This window comes from Macaca mulatta, chromosome 2 (genome assembly GCF_049350105.2).
Source record: "Macaca mulatta isolate MMU2019108-1 chromosome 2, T2T-MMU8v2.0, whole genome shotgun sequence".
Lineage (NCBI taxonomy): Eukaryota > Metazoa > Chordata > Mammalia > Primates > Cercopithecidae > Macaca > Macaca mulatta.
In genome coordinates, this window is record NC_133407.1 from 117,067,916 (window position 1) to 117,086,826 (window position 18,911).

Genomic DNA, 18,911 nt, shown 5'->3' on the forward strand with positions numbered 1-18,911 from the left:
AAAGATGTTGGAGTAACACTCTGAAAATGATTAAGACTATTGAATTATTGGTACTGCCTTTTTTTTTTCTTGGTGAATGTGGTAGTTACGTTAGTGAAAAGCTGTTGTATGTATCTGTTAACTCATTAGACATAGATGGGTTTTACAAATCAGAGATGTGGATTAAATGCGGGAATGACCTCAGTTTTGTCAGAAGAAATGCACTAAAAGACCCTTTGTGAAGACATGATGTGAAGGAGAACTAACCCCACTGGGTGTGATGCAGCAGTGATCCTGTGTGATTGACACTGAGACCAGAGCTCGTGGACTTTTCTTGCCTCTCTAGCTGACTAAACCCCAGCTTGTGAAAAATAGGACAAGAGATTCAAAATGGAAATATAGGAATGAATAATTTCCCTGTTATTGATGGGAGACAACCTTTGATTTTTTTTTTTTTTCTCCTACACATTGGATCCTCATTTAAAAAAAAATCTTTGTTTTTCTCCTTCTCCCCAGAGGCAAACTATGCAAGAGGCACCAGACTCCCTCTTTCTGGTGAAGGACCAACTTCTCAGCCGAATAGCTCCAAGCAAACTGTCCTGTCTTGGCAAGCTGCAATCGATGCTGCTAGACAGGCCAAGGCTGCCCAAACTATGAGCACCTCTGCACCCCGACCTGTAGGATCTCTCTCCCAAAGAAAACGTCAGCAATACGCCAAGAGCAAAAAACAGGGTAACTCGTCCAACAGCCGACCTGCCCGCGCCCTTTTCTGTTTATCACTCAATAACCCCATCCGAAGAGCCTGCATTAGTATAGTGGAATGGAAGTATCCTTTTTTTGGGGGAAGTCTTTCTCATTTTCTCTTTTACCATCTGTTTTTTAAAAGGATTTGCTTTCTGAAGTGACACAAAGCTGTAGCAGTGTGGAATGCGAGTAACAGAAGTTGTATATAAGGGGTTTCATTGTATATACCTTCCTGTCTCCTCGGGTTGCAGAGGGGTGGCTGTATGGGTATATTTAGCCCACTGTCTGGGTGTGTGTATAGTAGTAGCAGTGGGGGGAGGGAGTGACAGCCTGAAACTTCGCAGTGGTAGATAATTAAAATGTGAAACCAACTTTTGGTCATTGGACATTAGATGGTTAGTTTTAAATTCAGTGTTGTTTTGGGCAATAGCATGCATTGAACCTATTGCAAACAAGGTATACACATTAGAAAAAAAAACTGTATGAGACTCTACTTGAAGGGAATACATTTTTGACCTTTAGTAGAATCTTCTCATTCTGATGTTTGAAATTTGCTTCTGCAACTACAGTTAATGCTAAGGTTGCTTCTAGTCTGACATTTGGTGATTCTAATTATTCAGGTAGCTACAGATATGAGCACATGCTTCCTAGGGAGAGATTACTTTTGATTTTTTTTTTCTGATCAATGCTATAACTTCCTGGAATTTCCTTTTGACAAGTTCCAAAGAAACATTTGGAGCATGAGCGTGAGGGAGCCAGTGAAGGGAGAGGTTCGTGTGTGCCTCTTCCTCCTGAGCCCTTATGAGTTATAGAACAGCCCTCTCAGTGGAGGAATTTGCAGTTGCTGTCTTTATAAAAAATTCTGTCTATGTCCTTGGACTGGAGTTACATTTCTGGGTGTCTCCTTTGTATTTTTAAAATTGAACTCCAAATGCCCCAGAATGGCTATCATGTCCCAGATCTTGGAAAACGATTGTGCTTCAGCCTGCTTAACCCCTTCCCTAAATCTGGAGGCCAACCTCCAGTTACTGCCACTCTTTAGAGAAGGTTGACTGAGGCCTTCTTTCTGAGCAAATGGCTTTTTAATTAGGCAGATGATTCATTGGTCTGGGTAAAATAAAGTATTTCCTTTCCCCAGAAGTGTGTTTGGAACTTACAGGGGCCTTAGAGCAGTTCGTAACTACAGGAAGGGGTGTCAATATAGGAATTCCCACCACCAGGCCTAGAAGGATGCAGGGGCCACGCCAAAAGGGGAGCATGTTGGCAGCCATCTAGAAAGTGGAGCTGAAATCCCCTTATAATTTGAGGATCCAGCTCGGCAGCTATTTGCATGCCCTCTGTCTTTAGTTGGCTATTTTCTCTGCTAATGGGCAGGAGTTAAAATGAGGTAACTGTCTAGAAAGATTCTGGAGAGAGTAGTCAAATGCTAGGGTAGGATTTGAGGGGTTCTCGTGTGCTTTTTCATTTTGCAACAGATGTCCCTTCTCTAAAGTGAGTTATGGTGTCTCTCACATAACTGGGGTTGTGTGTGTGCATTTTCTCTTGAAGTTCTCTAGTCTGAGAACGAGGAGGGAGCTCGGTAAGCCAGCATGTGGGCCAGTGGCATTGCTAGAGTCATGACAATGGCTGTACCTTGCCAGGAATATCTTCTCCTCCTCGGATTGTCTTGACATGACTCTGAGGAAGCAGAGACCTCTTTGTGGGGTCACCACTTTTGTATGGAGTAGGTGGGAGGCCTAATGCTGTTTCTCTTTGTGCACAGTAATGTGTACATAGCAATTTTTGCATACAGAGTGAATTCCTGGATCACACTGCTGTCTCCCTTTCCCAGTTGCCAGACACATGTGTACAGGAATTAGGGGATGTGGCTGCCAATTCAGGGAGAGTCTGTTTACAAATGGGACAGTTTGTAAAATAGATAGATCCTTAAGTGATATATATATATATATATATATATTTTTTTTTTAAATGATAGTTTCCTTCTAATTCAGGGAGCAGGCTATAGGAATCCTTTCCATCCAGGGCGGCTCTGTCAGGCCCCGTCCCAGTGGGAGAGCAAGGGTGGTTTGTTTTTACACACAGGCATGACAGAGTGTCCTGCCCCCTGGAGGAGTGAGGGATGTTCTCCTTATCAGAAGGAATTGTTGGGATCAGACCCATCTATTTCTCTATTGCTTTGTTCTGCTTCACTTGTGAATATCTGATGGCGGTGAGATGGTATCCACTTGCACCTAGAGACTAAAACTGGACCAGCATAAAGAAAAAAATACAACTTATATTTAGTCTCCCTAAACAGTGTTAGTATTTCTCAGATGTGCTGGTTTATCATTTGGGTAATGGGAAATTGAAAAGGAAGAATACCTATTACTTAGGTATTGGGAAATTGAAAAGGAAGAATGGAAGAAAGAGGGAGGGAAGAGACTATTGTGTTTCTATAGAGAACAACATTGGGGCCCTTGACTTTAGATTTCAGTGGGGACCTGCGAAAAGGAAAAATGGAAAGGGAATTCTGAAGTCTTACGGTGGTCTGTCTGAAAGTTGGATCCCTGGGTGAAAAAGATTTTATAATATTAGATGAGTTAAGAGAAACAATGTGAATTAAAGCTGACTGGCTTAAAAAAATGAACCCATCAAAATTAGTCAGGGAATAATGTTATTCATTGCCTTTTTTTGATGAGTTATGAAAGCTCTTCGAAGATGAAGGTTTTATGAAACTCAAGATCTCTCCAGAGGCCGGGCATGGTGGCTCACGCCTGTCATTCCAACACTTTGGGAGGCAGAGGTGAGCAGATTGCTGGAGTCCAGGAGTAAGCAGATTGCTTGAGTCCAGGAGTTCGAGACCAGCCTGGGCAACATGGCAAAACCCCTGTCTCTACTAAAAAAAAAAAAAAAAAATCCAGCATGGTGGCACATGCCTGTAGTTCCAGTTACTTGGGAGGCTGAGGTGGGAGGATGGCTTGAGCCTGGGAGGCGGAGGTTTCAGCAAGCTGAGATTGTGCCGGTGCACTCCAGCCTTGGTGACAATGAGACCCCATCTCAAATAAAAAAAAAAAAAAAGATATTTGTAGAGAGGTAAAGAGCATTTGTTTCCTGTGGCATTTTTGGATTTCCCAGAAGTATGTCAGGGTGAATGGAGAATAGTCTGTTTGTATCCTCCAGTTTTAAGTACCTTGAAGTACTTAGTTAAACCGTGGCCTTGCTTCTTGTGGGTGAGTGTATAGGCGAAGCACTGTGGTAAAATCACACCCAGGCATTGCAGGTGAGGCTGGTGCTCACGAAACCTTGCATTTGGAAAGGCTGAAAACCCAAAGAAGAAAAACAGTCATTTTGGCAGATGTCAAATTTTGTATTGCCAGTTTTGACAGTGTCTCTTAATAACACCAGAATGTTTAGGCAAGTATCTCTTGAAGGCTGATCTCAAAGTGATTCTTCCAGACAGACCACCAAGATTGAGAAATGTTAAAGCCTACTTTGAATGTGTCTGGGGCTGATTTCTTACGGCTTTTTAATTTAATTTGTTTACAAATTGAGCACAGTAACAGCATATGATAAACTAAGCTCCAGTCCAGCTCTAATCTGAAACAGTTATAGCCATCGATTCCTCTAGCAGAGAAAGCAGAGGCGGGAGCTGAAGCCTGGCTCACTGCTGATCACATCTGAGGTATTGGAATATGCCATGAGAAAGTCACAGGTAGAATGGAGAAGGTCCTGGTGGCTTGGCCTGGCCCAATCCAGACAGGCGATTTAGGCCAACCCTGCCAAAAATAAATAGCCCCTGAGAAAATGGCTGTAACACATGGAGGCTAGGATCTGCGGAAGACATTTATCCCATGATTTCTCTGTGTCTGCCACAGCCGGGAACTTAGTAAGGCTCTTGTTGCTTTTAAACCTGTAAGAAGCAGAAACCTGGTTCACACAGTGCCCTAATTGGATGTACTTTTAGGTTTTAGCATACAGTGTGCAGGAGAAGAATGAGTGTAACATGATCCTTGCAACAGAAGAAAAGGACACGGAGAGGTCATTTGATAGGAGGCTCCACTGTGAGATGACCACCAATGATTACTTCTGCCGAAAACCTAGCAGTCACAGCAGTCAGCCGAAATAGGATTTGTGTATATCATTTTCATTTTAAAGGTGCTTAGAAAGTGGTGTGATTGGGAGTGTGATGAGGGACATGGTTTATGTTTCCATAACACATATATACCTTAACACATTTTTTCAGACCATTTGACATATTTATATTATTGGCTATTTTTGCCAATTGTGTGGCCTTAGCTATTTACATCCCATTCCCTGAAGATGATTCTAATTCAACAAATCATAACTTGGTAAGTGTCCTTAGAGTTCCTGCTGGTCCTGGTATATGGCTATCATTTGGTTCTCTACTTAAACTAGCAGCTGGCCTTCTGGGTAGTTGAAGTTTACAGCCATGCATGTCGTGTTTCTTGGAGCTTTGCAACAGTGGTTTTTTGTTTGTTTGTTTGTTTGTTTTAAACTGTGTTCTCAAATTTATACTGAATGAAAGTATTTAAAGTCATGAATCTTTCATAGATACGGAATTTTATGGAAGAGATTTGTAGCAGATTTTAAAATAACTGTTCTCTCCACATAAGTTTTTGCTACCATTCTTTTCCTGATAATGTTAGCTTTTTTCTTTTTCTTTTTCTTCTTTTTTTTAAATCTAGTGTTCTTGGGAATGGTGGGTACTTTGGTCAGTTGTTCTGGTAAGTAGAGAATTATCGTAGACTTTGTACATGAGCTGTTTTTAGAGAAGTGGAATATAACAAAACTAATACATCTACATAGAGCATAATTTGGAGAACAATACATGATATTATTGAATACATGATATAATATTAAAGTTTCTACTCCACATCCTATGAAATGCCCCAAGAGAAAATGATTGTATGGTTAAAAAAATCAGGATGCTTCCATATACTTTGCTGCCTTCTTAAAGATTTGTAGTGCACGTTAGCTTAGTAAAAGCTTTGGGAAGTTCTGCAGTTAAAAAACAGGTTTCCTTTTGTTTAAATCAGCTAGTCCCTAAAAGTAATCAGTCATGAATTCTTTAAACATTTTTTTTTTGCAAAAGAGTTTAACATCATGGAACCAGTGATCCATGGAACTTCCTTTGGGAAAGGTTGATATAGTTTTTAAAAAAGCACTAACGAGTACTAGACTGGGACTAAGATCTTGTCCCACTCACCTGTCAACTAGCTGTATTTGGGATCATTTCTCATACCTTTCTGCATTGCCGTGCAGCCACCTGGCAATTAGGAGGATTGGGTAAGAAGATTGCTAGGATCGTTTTTACCTCTGACATTCTGCAATCTTTCTTTGATGATTCAGAAGCCATTTCAGGATTTTTCTGGTGCTGCAGCATCCTTCTTGCAAGGATTGATTCTTTGCAATCAGAAGCTGTGCAGAATGGGAGATGAAGGGGAGCCCATGTCGGATAACAGGAAACTCAATTGTTTTTCTTCTCTTCTCTTAGCTGGTTCCGTTTGTTTTTGGCTTCTCATGTTGAAGCTCTATTTTAGCAGGGCTGGATGTTCCTAACTGAGCGAGTGTTGTAAAGGCAAACACACTAGGCTCTCCCTTGTGTGGGAGAGCTCTGCTGGCTTCTGGAGATAGTGAAATTATGCTCTTGTGAATAAGCCTTAACGATTTATGTACAGGATTTCATGTTACATTTAAAATGTTGTGGCACATTTCAGATGTAATGTGATGTCTATTTGTATGTGGGCTTTAGTAGTTTGATATCTAGAGAATTTTCTAAAAATTTTGGGAATTGATGCTGCAAATACAATTATAAATGGGAGTTGGATAACCACATAAACACTGGTAGTATATATTTGGACAATGCCAGAGATCGTCTGCGTAACTCTGGACATTTTACGTAGCTTTTGATTTGTTTGTAGACATGTGACTTTAGATGGTTGTTTTAAAGGACAAGCAGAAGTGGTGGAAAGCCTCCCATCAATGGAGATAGATCATCGTAGTCTAGGCCACAGATGGTGTTAGCCTTGTTACCAAATTTAACGACATGGATGGTGACCCAGATTGTTGCTTTTTGTAGCTCAAGAGAACATGATTAAACAAACTTAGAAAATAAATACCTTTCAGAAAGGCAGATTAATTCAGATCAATGGAATAATTAATGTAGCTGCATGTGTAAGCCAATTAATATTCTGAATTTTTCCCAGGGAAATTCAGGGCACTGATATAAGCGCTGTGAGACCATTTGGATTTCTCAGCTAAGAAGTGAGGAAATAAAATACAGGAAATGGATTAATCTCTCCCTTTTGCACCCCCTCTCCAGTGGATCCTTTCTTGACAATTCTTGAGCATTGGACTTTTTTTTTTTTTTTTTTTTTTTTAGAGGGATTTGGCAGTGTGTTAATTTGGCGGGCCTTTCTAAAAGCCAAAGTATATTTCTTTGGCCTCTTCACATAATATTCTGAAACTCACGGCATTCAACTTTGTGTCTTGCTTTCACTTGGATGGTCACATGCCCAGATGAGTTTATACTCTGCTTGACTCTTTAAATACTTCCTTTCCCACTGTGGGAAGGAAGATCTTTGTGGATTTCCTTCTGACTCTAAGCAAGGTCCCATGCCATGTTGGTCCTCCCATGAGGGAGCTGGGTTTTTTTTTTTCTTTTTTTTAATACATTTGACCCAATTTGTACCAGAGTGATTGCTCTATTTTTGGGATTGGTTTAGAGGCAGCTGAACGAAGCTTATTTTTCATCTGTAGTAAATACCTTTCATTTAATGTGAATGGTAAAATCAAAGAGCAGACGCTGAAATGAGTTGCAAGGCTGCATGTCTCTGGAAGCTACTGGTCTTCTTTGCCTGATAGCTCCATGGGAAAGGTGCATGTTGAGTGTTAGAGTGAGATTCAGGGCCAGCTTTATGTGTGGGGTTTCTGCCTGTTACCGGTTACCAAGTAAAATTATGACTTTTGTTGGGTAAGAAATGTGGCCATCCCCATTGATCCAGTGCGTCTTTGTTCTGGATGGTATGTAACTTAGCTAGTTTTGGGATTTGGAGACTACCATGGGGGGGAAAAGTTTTCCCAGGGATAGTTTTTGATCTTTATTATTATTATTTTTTTAAGTATAAACACTCAAGTTTCTATGCAGCTTTCGTTTATGGACTTGCAGGGACTAGTGGAGGCTGGAGTCATGGAAACGGTGCAACTCAGTTCCCACAGTAATATCCCTCCTAGTTTAGTCAGTAGCAGTATTTTCTCAGTTCCATTTACTGAAAGCAAATACCATTGATTTTATTTTATTTTTTTAGCACAGAGGAGGGGAATGCCTCTGTATCAAGTGTCAGAGTGGGGATGATTACAATATCATACTTTGCTGTGAAGAAAAATGCTTTATTTCATGTCATTCAATTTCTTATAAGCAAACTGACATGGCTGAACAGTTTCGAGTCTGTGTAATCTGCTCCTGGTACTCTTCCTCCCGATGTCACCTCTTACTTCTCTGGAATGTGGAACTGCTTGAAATTAAAAATGTCCTGAATGGGGATCTTCATCTGCCAAGTCAGACCTTCCTTGATCTCTACTGATGGCTGCCCTTACCTCTAAACCATCTCTAAACCAGCACTAAGTGCCTGGAGGCCAAGGCCCATGGCCCATGCCTCTCTATCCCCTTATCTAGCAAAGTGCCTGATGTACCAGGTGCTTTTTATTTATTTTTATTTATTTATTTATTTTTTTTTTGAGGCTCTGTCACCCAGACTGGAGTGCAGTGGCACAATCTCGGCTCACTGCAAGCTCTGCCTCTGGGGTTCATGCCTTTCTCCTGCCTCATCCTCCTGAGTAGCTGGGATTACAGGTGTGCTCCACCACGCTGGCTAATTTTTAGTAGAGACGGGGTTTCACCATATTAGTGAAGATGGTCTCGATCTCCTGACCTCGTGATCTGCCCGCCTTGGCCTCCCAAAGTGCTGGGATGACAGGTGTGAGCCATGGCGCCTGGCCACCAGGTGCTTTTTAAACTGAACCAAAAGTTTCACTGTCTGTGACCCTTTTCCTGCTCGTCTTCTCGTCTCATTGAGGTTGGGTTTTGAGCCTGTTGACATTTTGCCTATAAAGGCCTGCAAATTCCACTGTCAAGTGACTTTTGCTAGAGAAGTGATCCTGAGGCCTCAGTGGCTACCCATTGCCCAAGGGGGAAAGTCCAGCGTGTGGCCAGGTCCAGCTTGGTCTGGTTCAGCTTTGTTGGGTTTTGTCTCCACTCCTCTCCTTTACAGCCCCATCCATTTGTCCACAAACGTTCCTAAACATTCTTCCTTCCCCTACTTGTCCACCCCCTGGCTTCTCCATCTGAAACATCTCTTCTTTCATACTGCCCTTTCTTTTATTTTTTTGAGACAGGGGTTGCCCAGGCTGGAGTGCAGTGGTGCGATCTTGGCTCACTGGGGTGCAGTGGCACGATCTTGGCTCACTGCAACCTTTTTCTCTGGGACTCAAACAATCCTCCTATCTCAACCACCTGAGTAGCTGGGACTGTGGGCAAATGCCACCACACCTGACTAATTTTTGTATTTTTTGTAGAGATTGGGTTTCACCATGTTGCCCAGGCTGATCTCAAACTCCTGGACTCCAGTGATTTACCCACCTTGGCCTCCCAAAGTGCTAGGATTACAGGTGTGAGTCACCGCGCCCAGCCTCTACCATCCATTCTTTACTGTCACTCTCCTTACAGCTGCTCAAAAATAATCTCAGATTACGTTTCTTCCATGAGGCCTTTCCTGAAACTGATCCAAAGAATCTGAACCTTTTTTGTGTCATTTTGCGCATAAAATACCCTATATTTTTTGTTATTTATATGCACATCTTTATCCTCTCGAGCATCTTCAGAATACAGTTAATAGTGAAGCTTTCTGAATCCTCAACCATGTCTGATGCAGTGGTAGGGGTATACAGTAGATGTTCAGTAAATAAGTATTGCTGATGTGCACCAAATGAATGGCTCTCCCAGGAGAAGCACCTCCATCATTCCTTCCTCTGAGCCATGTTTCACATTTTCTTGGGTGGCAGGTCCCTCTGTGGATTTCTTGCAGGTCCCTCGCTGGGAATGAGTGGGAAGGTGTACATGTTATTCCTGAAAGCTTAGGGTCTGTGGCCCTTCTTGTGCACCTCTGGTTGAAAGAACCCACAGTGCCGGCTTTCACAGCAGAGCAGTCTAGGAGATTTTGTGCTCTGGTTCCAGGGCTCAGAGTAGCAAGAGTGGTGGGACCTGTCTGAGAAGCAGTGCTGGGCTGTGGATGCTTGCCTGTGGGACCAGATGCCTTACAGTGGCCAGGAATGCTGTGGGACAATCTACTTTGATTGCTTTCTTTCCTCCATGGCTGAGATCTGAGTGTAGTGTTAACTGGTCTTAAAAATCAAGTCTGTTGTATCTGCATGGTCACGTAGTTCAGCATCTCATGGCTTTTGCACTTAGTGGTGTGAACCATAATACCTGAAACACAATTTCGTAACCTGGCTCCTTGGGCTTAGCCTATATGGTGGAGGTTAGGTCTGTATAACATCAAGACTGCGTCTTTGCTTGGTTGTCATCCTGTTGGAATTGAACTTTCTTATTTCTGTAGGCCTAGGTTCTGTCTGTTCTTCTCAGACAGCTCATAGGCTGCTTCTTCCCTTCAGCCTTCTCTGATCCTTGTCCACTCCCTGCCTGCCTACGTCTGAGTACTTGCTTTCCCTCTGGACACCCCTGTGCCCAGTCCAACTCTCCTGTACAGACACCAGCCCCATTCCCCCAGTTTATAATTGTTATGGGAAGTGGCATGGAGTGTGATGGTCTGCTCATGGGCTGTGGGGTCTGACAGCCTGACTTTTTGGCTGATTAGCTGAGTGACTTTGAATGAAACTAGAATATGAGTTCCTAGAGGCTGAGACTGCAGTCTGATTTGGGTGTACAGTCTTGTGAACTTAATCCTGTGCCTGGCACACAGGAAGCACATCAGGAAATGCACGTCAAATGAGTGAATAAATAAATGAATGACCATACAAGGGCTCCATGGTATATTCTTGTAGATCATTAGTTAATTATCAACAATTGGCTAATGATTAATGTTTGCCTGAGAGGCTGACTTTTTGTCCATTAGTAATGACATCCCAGGAAACACCTGGCAGAGTTCGTCTTTAATTTTAGGATTATATCTTTCTTTCTTGGCAAATTTAACTCTTTATTAAAGAAAGAAGAAAGACAAGTACTTGATACTCTTTAAATCTGTAAGTTATAAACCTGGCTTCTGTGTTCGATGTTGTACATTAGCCACATTGCAGATGATTCTATTTGGATGGTTGTGTAACTATCACCTTTCACATAAAAATTGATTGAGCCAGTCATAGTGGTGTGTGCCTGTAGTCCCAGCTATGTGGGAGGCTGAGGCAGGAGTCTTGGTTAAGCCCAGGAGTTTGAGACTGTAGGGGACTATGACTGAGCCACCGCATTCTAGCCTGGGTGACAGAGCAAGACTCCATCTCAAAAACAAAACAACAACAACAACAACAAAAAACAATAATAATGGTAGAAGGAGAGGCAGCCTCAAAATGATCAGAGTAGTTGGACTTGTGTAGTAAAACTTTACCCAAAGCTGGTTTCCTAATGATACAATGTGAAACAGTCTATGTGCTATACAAATAATTATATCTCTTTTGTTAAGCCTTACATCATTTTGACAAAGGCATTACTTGATTGAGTATTTACGGCTTTTCCAAAATAAAATACAACTCTTAATTGAGATTTGTGACTGGGTATGGTAGCTCACACCTGTAATCCCAGCACTTTGGGAGGCTTAGCAGGGAGGATTGCTGGAGGCCAGGAGTTCAAGACTAGACTGGGCAACATAGTGAGATTCCATGTCTCCCCCTGCAAAAAAAAAAAAAAATTAGCTGGGTGTGGTGGCATGCATATGTGGTCCCAGCTACTCAGGAAGCTAAGGTGGTGGGATTGCTTGTGCCTGGGAGGTCAAGATTGCAGTAAGCTGTGATTGTGTTACTGTACTCTAGCCTGGGTGACAGAGTGAGACTCTGTCTCAAAAATAAAGAAAAAAAGAAGAATTTAGGTTTTTTACTGTTAAAATTCCTTAAGAATAATTCCAGTGGCGGTCCTTGCTCATTGTTTTTTACAATGTGAATATCATTGTTTTATAGTCATACCTTATACAATGAACCTCCCCATCTAGACCCTTCACTAGTGAGACTACCTTAGGTTGAGGATATTTGGGTATATTAGGGTATCAGCCAGAACTCTTTGGGTTACAGATTGGGGGAATACAACTCATTCAAACTGGCTTAGCTGAAAAAAACAGTGCGTATGTATGTGCAGTGTATAAACTCAGTTAACCCAAGAGTCCACTGGGTAGAAATGCCATCAGACACAGCTGGAAAGGGGTCTGAAAAGATGTCACAAGGATTCTGTCCCTCCCCTCAGCCTTGGGTTTCTGAGCTAGACTCTGACTGACCTCTAGTAGATCCGCCTTACATGTTGCCTATGTGTACATCTTCCTCAGCTTATTTTGAGGAGGGCATGTGGGGACATGCATTTCTTTCTTTCTTTCTTTGTTTTTTTTAATTTACTTTAAGTTCCGGGATATATGTGCAGGACGTACAGGTTTGTTACATAGGTAAATGCGTGCCACGGTGGTTTGCTGCACCTGTCAACCCATCACCTAGGTATTAAGCCCTGCATGCATTAGCTATTTATCCTGATGCTCTCCCTTCCGCATTTCTTTTTTTGTTTTTAGCATTTATTTTAGGTTCGGGGGTACATGTGAAGGTTTGTTACATAGGTAAACACGTCACACAGGTTTGTCATACATGTTATTTCATCACCCAGGTATTAAGCTCACTACCCAATAGTTATCTTTTCTGTTCCTCTCCCTTCTCCCACCTCCCCGCTCCCACTCAAGTAGACCCAGTGTCTGTTGTTTCCCTCTGTGTGTTCGTAAGTTCTTACCATTTAGCTCCCGCTTACAAGTGAGAGCAATGCATTTCTTTCTTAATCTCAGCTTAAGTTCAGTATTTTAACAATGATTGCATCAGAAACAGAGACCTCTATAGCAGATTGGTGGGTAGTTTTCTTTTTTTAACCTTCCTTATCGGTGTTTGTTTACTTTGTAACTGTCTGACAAATGTGAAAAGTACCCAATACAGGGGGCAGCATGCCCAGCAGTAGAGACACTTGGGTCTTGTTAAATACCAGTGGTGGTGGGGACACTCCCCAACAGACCCCAACAGCTTCTCACCAAAGAAAGTTCCTACAGGAATGGAAGAGGTTCTAGAATTCTGGAGGTGGGGTGTACGGGGAGGGACCATGTGCACTGTTACTGTTGAGTGGACAGATGTGCAGAAGGGAGGGGTGTCGGCGGGTGTCCCTGCCCCAGTAGGGGTGGAGGGCCGGTTAGCGGTTGATCCAGGAGTAGATGTTAGCGTCCCCACCATGCAGCTATAGGATGTGGTCCCCAAGTCCTGTCTGCTCGTGTGATGGAAATAAGGAGAGTGGTGGAGGGGTCTTCCTTTTTTAATTGAAATGAGATTGGTATTCTCCCAGCTGGGGTTCCTGTGGGCTGTAAGGGTGTTTGGCTGGGCAGGCAAAGCCGGAAATGGGTGGTAAGGAGGAAGAAACAGAACAGCTGAAGATGGGATGAAGGAGGAACTGCCTGAACTCATCAGTCAGCTCCACACCCCCTCCCCCGTGTGTGTGTGTGTGTGTTTGTGTGTGTTTGTGTGTGTGTTTGAGAGAGTGAGAGAGAGCTCATGCTCACGGGTGTGTGAGCTGGGGGAAAGGTGGAGGTGGACATTGTTGACACAGACCTTGCAGGATGAAGCCTTCCTCTGGTGGCTTTAATTAAGCAGGGCCCCAGACACTGCCCTGGCTGGGGAAAATGACTTTGTTCTCCAGAACTTCAAAGCAGTTATGTTTGCTAATTTTTTCCTTCCTCCCTGTTAGGTGAGTGGTAGTTTTAGAAGTCACAGGACATCTGTTGAAATTGCTGAATGCGTGAACGCGAGGTGAGGCTGGAGGGAATCGGGCTGACCCAAGGGAGGGTGGGGAGGCAGGTGCAGACTGCTCAGGGAGTGTGGTGGGGGCCTGGCCTTGGCTGGCCCTGCAGGAGCCCAGCCAGGGAAGACAGGAAGAGGTGGCCTAGGTTAGCTTTGCCTGGGGATTCAAAGGGGCCAGGCGAGAGGCTCATGCTCTTTCTCCTTCCCTTTCCCTGCCGTGCTCATCTTGTGAGGGCTGACTCTGACTCCTGTTCCTGTCTCCATTGGGGATTCCTGCATAACATAGACTCACAGATACTTTTTTAGAGCTATAAAGGCACATGTTTATGAGGAAGGAAATTGAGGCACCTTTATTCAACAAATATTGATGGAGACCTCCTGTGCAGAGCACTGCAGCCCTGTGTTTCTGCCTCCAGCCTGCTGCTGCGGCCCCCGCGCCTTGTCGTGAAGGAAACCCTACAATGTGAGGTCGGGGAACAGCTAGATTTGTTTTCATAGTTTGCATTCTTACTATAAATCATCACTCAAAATTGACACATGAATACAAGTAACACATAAATACATTGTTTCAAATAATTAAAACAATACAGATGGCCGGGTGCGGTGGCTCACGCCTGTAATCCCAGCACTTTGGGAGGCCAAGGTGGGCAGATCACCTGAGGCGGGAGTTTGAGACCAGCCTGGCCAACATGGTGAAGCCCCATCTCTACTAAAAATACAAAAATCAGCCAGGCGTGGTGGCACGCGCCTGTAATCCCAGCTACTCGGGAGGCTGAGGCGGGAGAATCGCTTGAACCCGGGAGGCAGAGGTTGCAGTGAGCCGAGATTGCGCCATTGCACTCCAGCCTGGGCAACAAGAGCAAAACTCCGTCTCAAAAAAAAAAAAAAAAAACACAAAAAACAAAACAAAACAAAACAAAAATAAAGATAAAGTAACAAACCCCTTTACCTACCCACCTCCTTCAAATTACAATGATAGTTCTGTGTGACCGTTCCAAATTGTTTTTCATAGAATTGTTTTTCATAGCGTGTATGTATGTGTGTGTATGTGTCACCTGTGCATTTTGAAACATAAATACAGTTTGTGTATTTTAAATTTAACATAAGTGGGAACATGCATTCTATGGCTTCCTTTTTCCCACTCAATAGACCTTACAGATCTTCCCATATCTGTATGCAGAGATCTAACAACTTCGCAGTTCATGTAAAATATTCCATGTATGAATGTACCACAGTTTATTTAATTGTTTTCTTTGTGATGAACATTTAGGGTAATTCCAAAATTTTTACTCTTTCAAATCATGCTGCCTTGAATATCCTTTTGTGTGCTTCTTTCTGCATGCAAGAAAACATTAGTCTGGGATGACAACTCAGAAGTAAGCTCTCCAGGTTGGAGGGTATGTGTGTTTTTAATATCCATGCTTATTGCCACATCGTTCTTCACTAAGCCTGTGCTCTTTTACCTCACACCACATCTCACTGCCTCAGCAGTCACTTCACTCTGCAGAGTGACCTCATGTGTTCTGTATCTTAGGCTGTACAAAGGAAGTCTTGGGGGTTGGGTCTGGCCTCTCTCTGGGATATTAGTAGCATCTAGAGCATCCGGTTAGAGCAGAAAGTCCGCAAACCTGAGCCCTAGATTTTTTGGAATCTGTTTTGCACCAGTGACCAGATAAAAGGCACCAAAACTTATTCTTCTCTCCCTTGCTTTCAGTGCCAGGTGCTTAGATACTGTTGTTTCTTTTGAGTGAAATATTCATTCCAGGTAGCTAATAGGTAAGTAAGTTCCTAACACAAAACCGAATCTTCGTTTTGGAATGTTTGCTCGCTACAGTCTGGTTTCATGACAAATACTGCCTTTATGTCCCTGTTAGTTGGGGAAGAAAAATGTCCAATCTGGTATGTTTCTGATGTCCCGTGTTCTTATTATCTGTTTTATTTTCACACACAGTAAACTCTCGCTATTATTATGGTGTTTAGGGTTTGTGCCCTTCTTATTTCTGAAATCTCTGAGGTGGTTTAGAAAATGGAATTTGATGAAAAGTGGGGCAATTGGGAATGGAAGCAAAGTCTGCTTGCCAAGGTGCTCGAGGGGAACTGATTGCTGACACCTGGACGTGGAGTTGGCCTTGAGGTTTCCCAGCAGCAGTGGCAAAAAAGAGCGCATCCTGACACACAAGGTTTTTATCCTTTCGACAAAGGGAAGCAGCGGCACTCATTCACAACGGCACTTTCTAGGAAGCACATCCAAGGAGGAATCTCCAGTGCAGGTCCTTGTGTAAGGTACATTGTTGGGGTTCAATGAGCCACGTCTTCGCCGTGCTTTTGTTGGGGTCAGAAATGCTATGCAAGCAGATGGTCCCTGCATTCATGGTTTTCAAAGGTCAGGACACGACATTAAACTGTGGTATAAGGAAAACGAAAGCATGTCTCATTTCTATAAAAATGCTGCTTTTTTAGTATATGAATTAGTATAGGATGAAAGCTGGGAAGATGAAAAAAGAGTAGTTTAACATAGCCATTATTTAATCATTCATAAAGTACTGTTTAAAGCATTTATTACTTGTAAAATATAGTCTCATTAGACACATTCCCTCTTTGTGCTAACTTGGTTTAACTCAAAATACAAAGGAATACCGGAATTTATGCAAAGAACATCTTCCCCTGCCCCCGTAAAACCATCTTTAAAGATATGTGGTTTTATTATTTTACTCGAATGTAATTTAAATAAATGACCAATATTTTTAAAAAGAAATCCTTGAATATTCTTCAGTAAATAGATAACAACAGGGTATAATGAAACACTGTTTATATTTAAATGACTGCTTTTAAACGGTGTGAAAGCAGCTTAAATGGGTAAAATGCTGCCCTTTTATGTCAGTAATTAGCCCCTTGGTCCTTTTTTCACGATAATGCAAAATTGTACTTCTCTTTGGGCTTACACAAATTCTGAATTATTGAAATATAAATTAATGGTGAATCTCTCTAAAGCTCTTTTCAGAATTTTTATGTGGTGGGAGTGAAGTTAAAACATCCAAAATTCTAAATTAGAATGTGGTGAAGTGGAGACAGCCAGCTAGAATTTGGTAAAAGACAGGTGTTTAATACATTTTTCCCTAGACATCCATGGGTTGGTACTAGTGTGGTGGGGTACAGAAAGCTTTGGCATGTTTTAGGTTGGCCAAGTGAATCAGCTAATAACATCCATTGATGGATGTTATTAAAGCCAAGTGGGACAATAGTAGGTTAGATGGCCTGGTTTTGGTTGACCCTGAATGAGGAAACTTCTGATTGGAGAGGACATCAGAAACCTCCATGTGGGTCTGTTCCTTTTTCAGACCCACCAGCATGACCTGCCCTGGGTTACACAGTGAGAGACGAACCGCATGGGGATGTGGGGCAGAGCATCTGTCTCCCAATCTGTTTTCTTCCCACTCACCTCAGTTACAACTATGACTCCAGGTTGAAGTTGGGCATCTCCTATCTGACCAAGGGACAGGGTCTAAGAACAGCAGGGGCAGTGATGACAAAAGATTAGCTCTTTAAAGCAAGCAGGGCATTGAGTCAACTTTTCATCATCTCTTCAATTATTTTATTTGTGTAGTATTAGGTTGGTGCAAAAGTCATCGCGGTTTTTGCCGTATCTTCCAAAAGATAGTTTCCATCATTTCTCCCTCCCCTGCTTAATTTCATACAATACTTTATTGCTTTCTTCATACATACCAACCCGCAGAAATCATTTGGCCATAGATTGCCACATTTATTTTATGGAAATAGCCAGGGCACAGGCCAGCGGATGTAGTAGGGCTGGAGGGAATCAGCAGAGCTGGCTAACAAATGCAGTGGGTCTTTTCTCAGTTCTCTTGTTTTTGTGTGGTTAGCTTGCCCTGTCTTTTTGGCCATAACTGGAGGCACAGTGGTTATTGCCTTTGTTACTAGCTGACATTGGCTGACATTGCTGAGCTGGGTGGGCTTTCTATATAGAGTCCTGTGCTGAATAACAATGTTTCGGTTCATCAGCCAAGATCAAAGTGGGTGGTCCCATAAGATGATAATGGAGCTAAAAAATTCTTATTGCCTAGTGACATTGTAGCCATTGTGCCTTTGTAACACTGTAGCACAATTACTTTATTTTAAAAATAAATTTGGTAGCCAGGCGTGGCCCACACCTGTAATCCTAGCACTTTGGGAGGACGATTGCTTGAGCTCAGGAGTTCAAGACCAGCTGGCAAAAACCTCATCTCTACCAAAAATACAGAAAAATTAGCTGGGTGTGGTGGCACACGCCTGTGATCGCAGCTACTCAGAAGGCTGAGGTGGGAGCCTGGGAGATGGAGATTGCAGTAAGCTGAGATTGTGCCACTTCATTCCATCCTAGGTGACTGAGACCCCGTCTCAAAAAATAAAAATAAATAAATTCAATGTAGTCTGAGTGTATGGTATTTATAAAGTGTATGGTAGTGTAGAGTAATACCCTAGGCTTTCACATTCACTCATCAATACTGACTCACTCAGAGGAACTTCCAGTCCTGCAAGCTCCATTCATGGTGAGTGCCCTATACAGGTGGACTGTATTTTGGCTTTTATACAGTATTTTTACTGTACCTTTTGTATATTTAGATACAACTGGTGTTATAATTACCTATCGTATTCAGCACAGTCACAAGCTTTACAGGTTTGTGGCCTAGCAGCAATAGGCAATTCCATATAACCTAGGTATGTAGTAGGCGATACCATCTAGGTCTGTGTAAGTACACTCCGTGTTCACACAGTGATGAAATTGCCTACAATGCACATTTCAGGACGTATCCCTGTTGTTAAGCTATGCATGACTGTAATCTTCTCTAATTCCCGTTTAATCTTTACCATAAACCCACGAGGGAGATACTGTTAAAAATCCTCATTTTACAGGTGAGGAAACAAGGCTAGAAATGGTTCTATTGCTTGCACGAGGCCGTGCTCCTGGTAATTGGCAGGGCCAGGATTCACACCTGGGCTTCTGACTCAAGCGCCCACGCTCAAGTGCTAGGCCGTGAGAGGGAGTCCAGGCTCACAGGCTGATGGTGCCTAAACACCAAGCAGAGGAGGGTGTGACCAAAGGGCGGAGCCAGAGTGGAGACCGCGGAGGGAGCTGACGGCAGAACCTCTTAGGTGGA

General features: G+C 42.8%; 1 protein-coding gene across 5 annotated transcripts in view; it reads left to right on the forward strand.

Annotated features, from left to right (window-relative positions):
- Positions 1-18,911, forward strand: part of CACNA1D (calcium voltage-gated channel subunit alpha1 D) — a 327,158-nt gene that overhangs the window by 2,370 nt on the left and 305,877 nt on the right. For all 5 annotated transcript variants that reach the window (XM_028844237.2, XM_028844248.2, XM_028844250.2 and 2 more), the window contains 2 exons: positions 496-805; positions 4,946-5,051. In XM_028844237.2, coding sequence (XP_028700070.1) covers positions 496-805; positions 4,946-5,051 — 416 coding nt within the window. The remainder of the gene's footprint in view (positions 1-495; positions 806-4,945; positions 5,052-18,911) is intronic.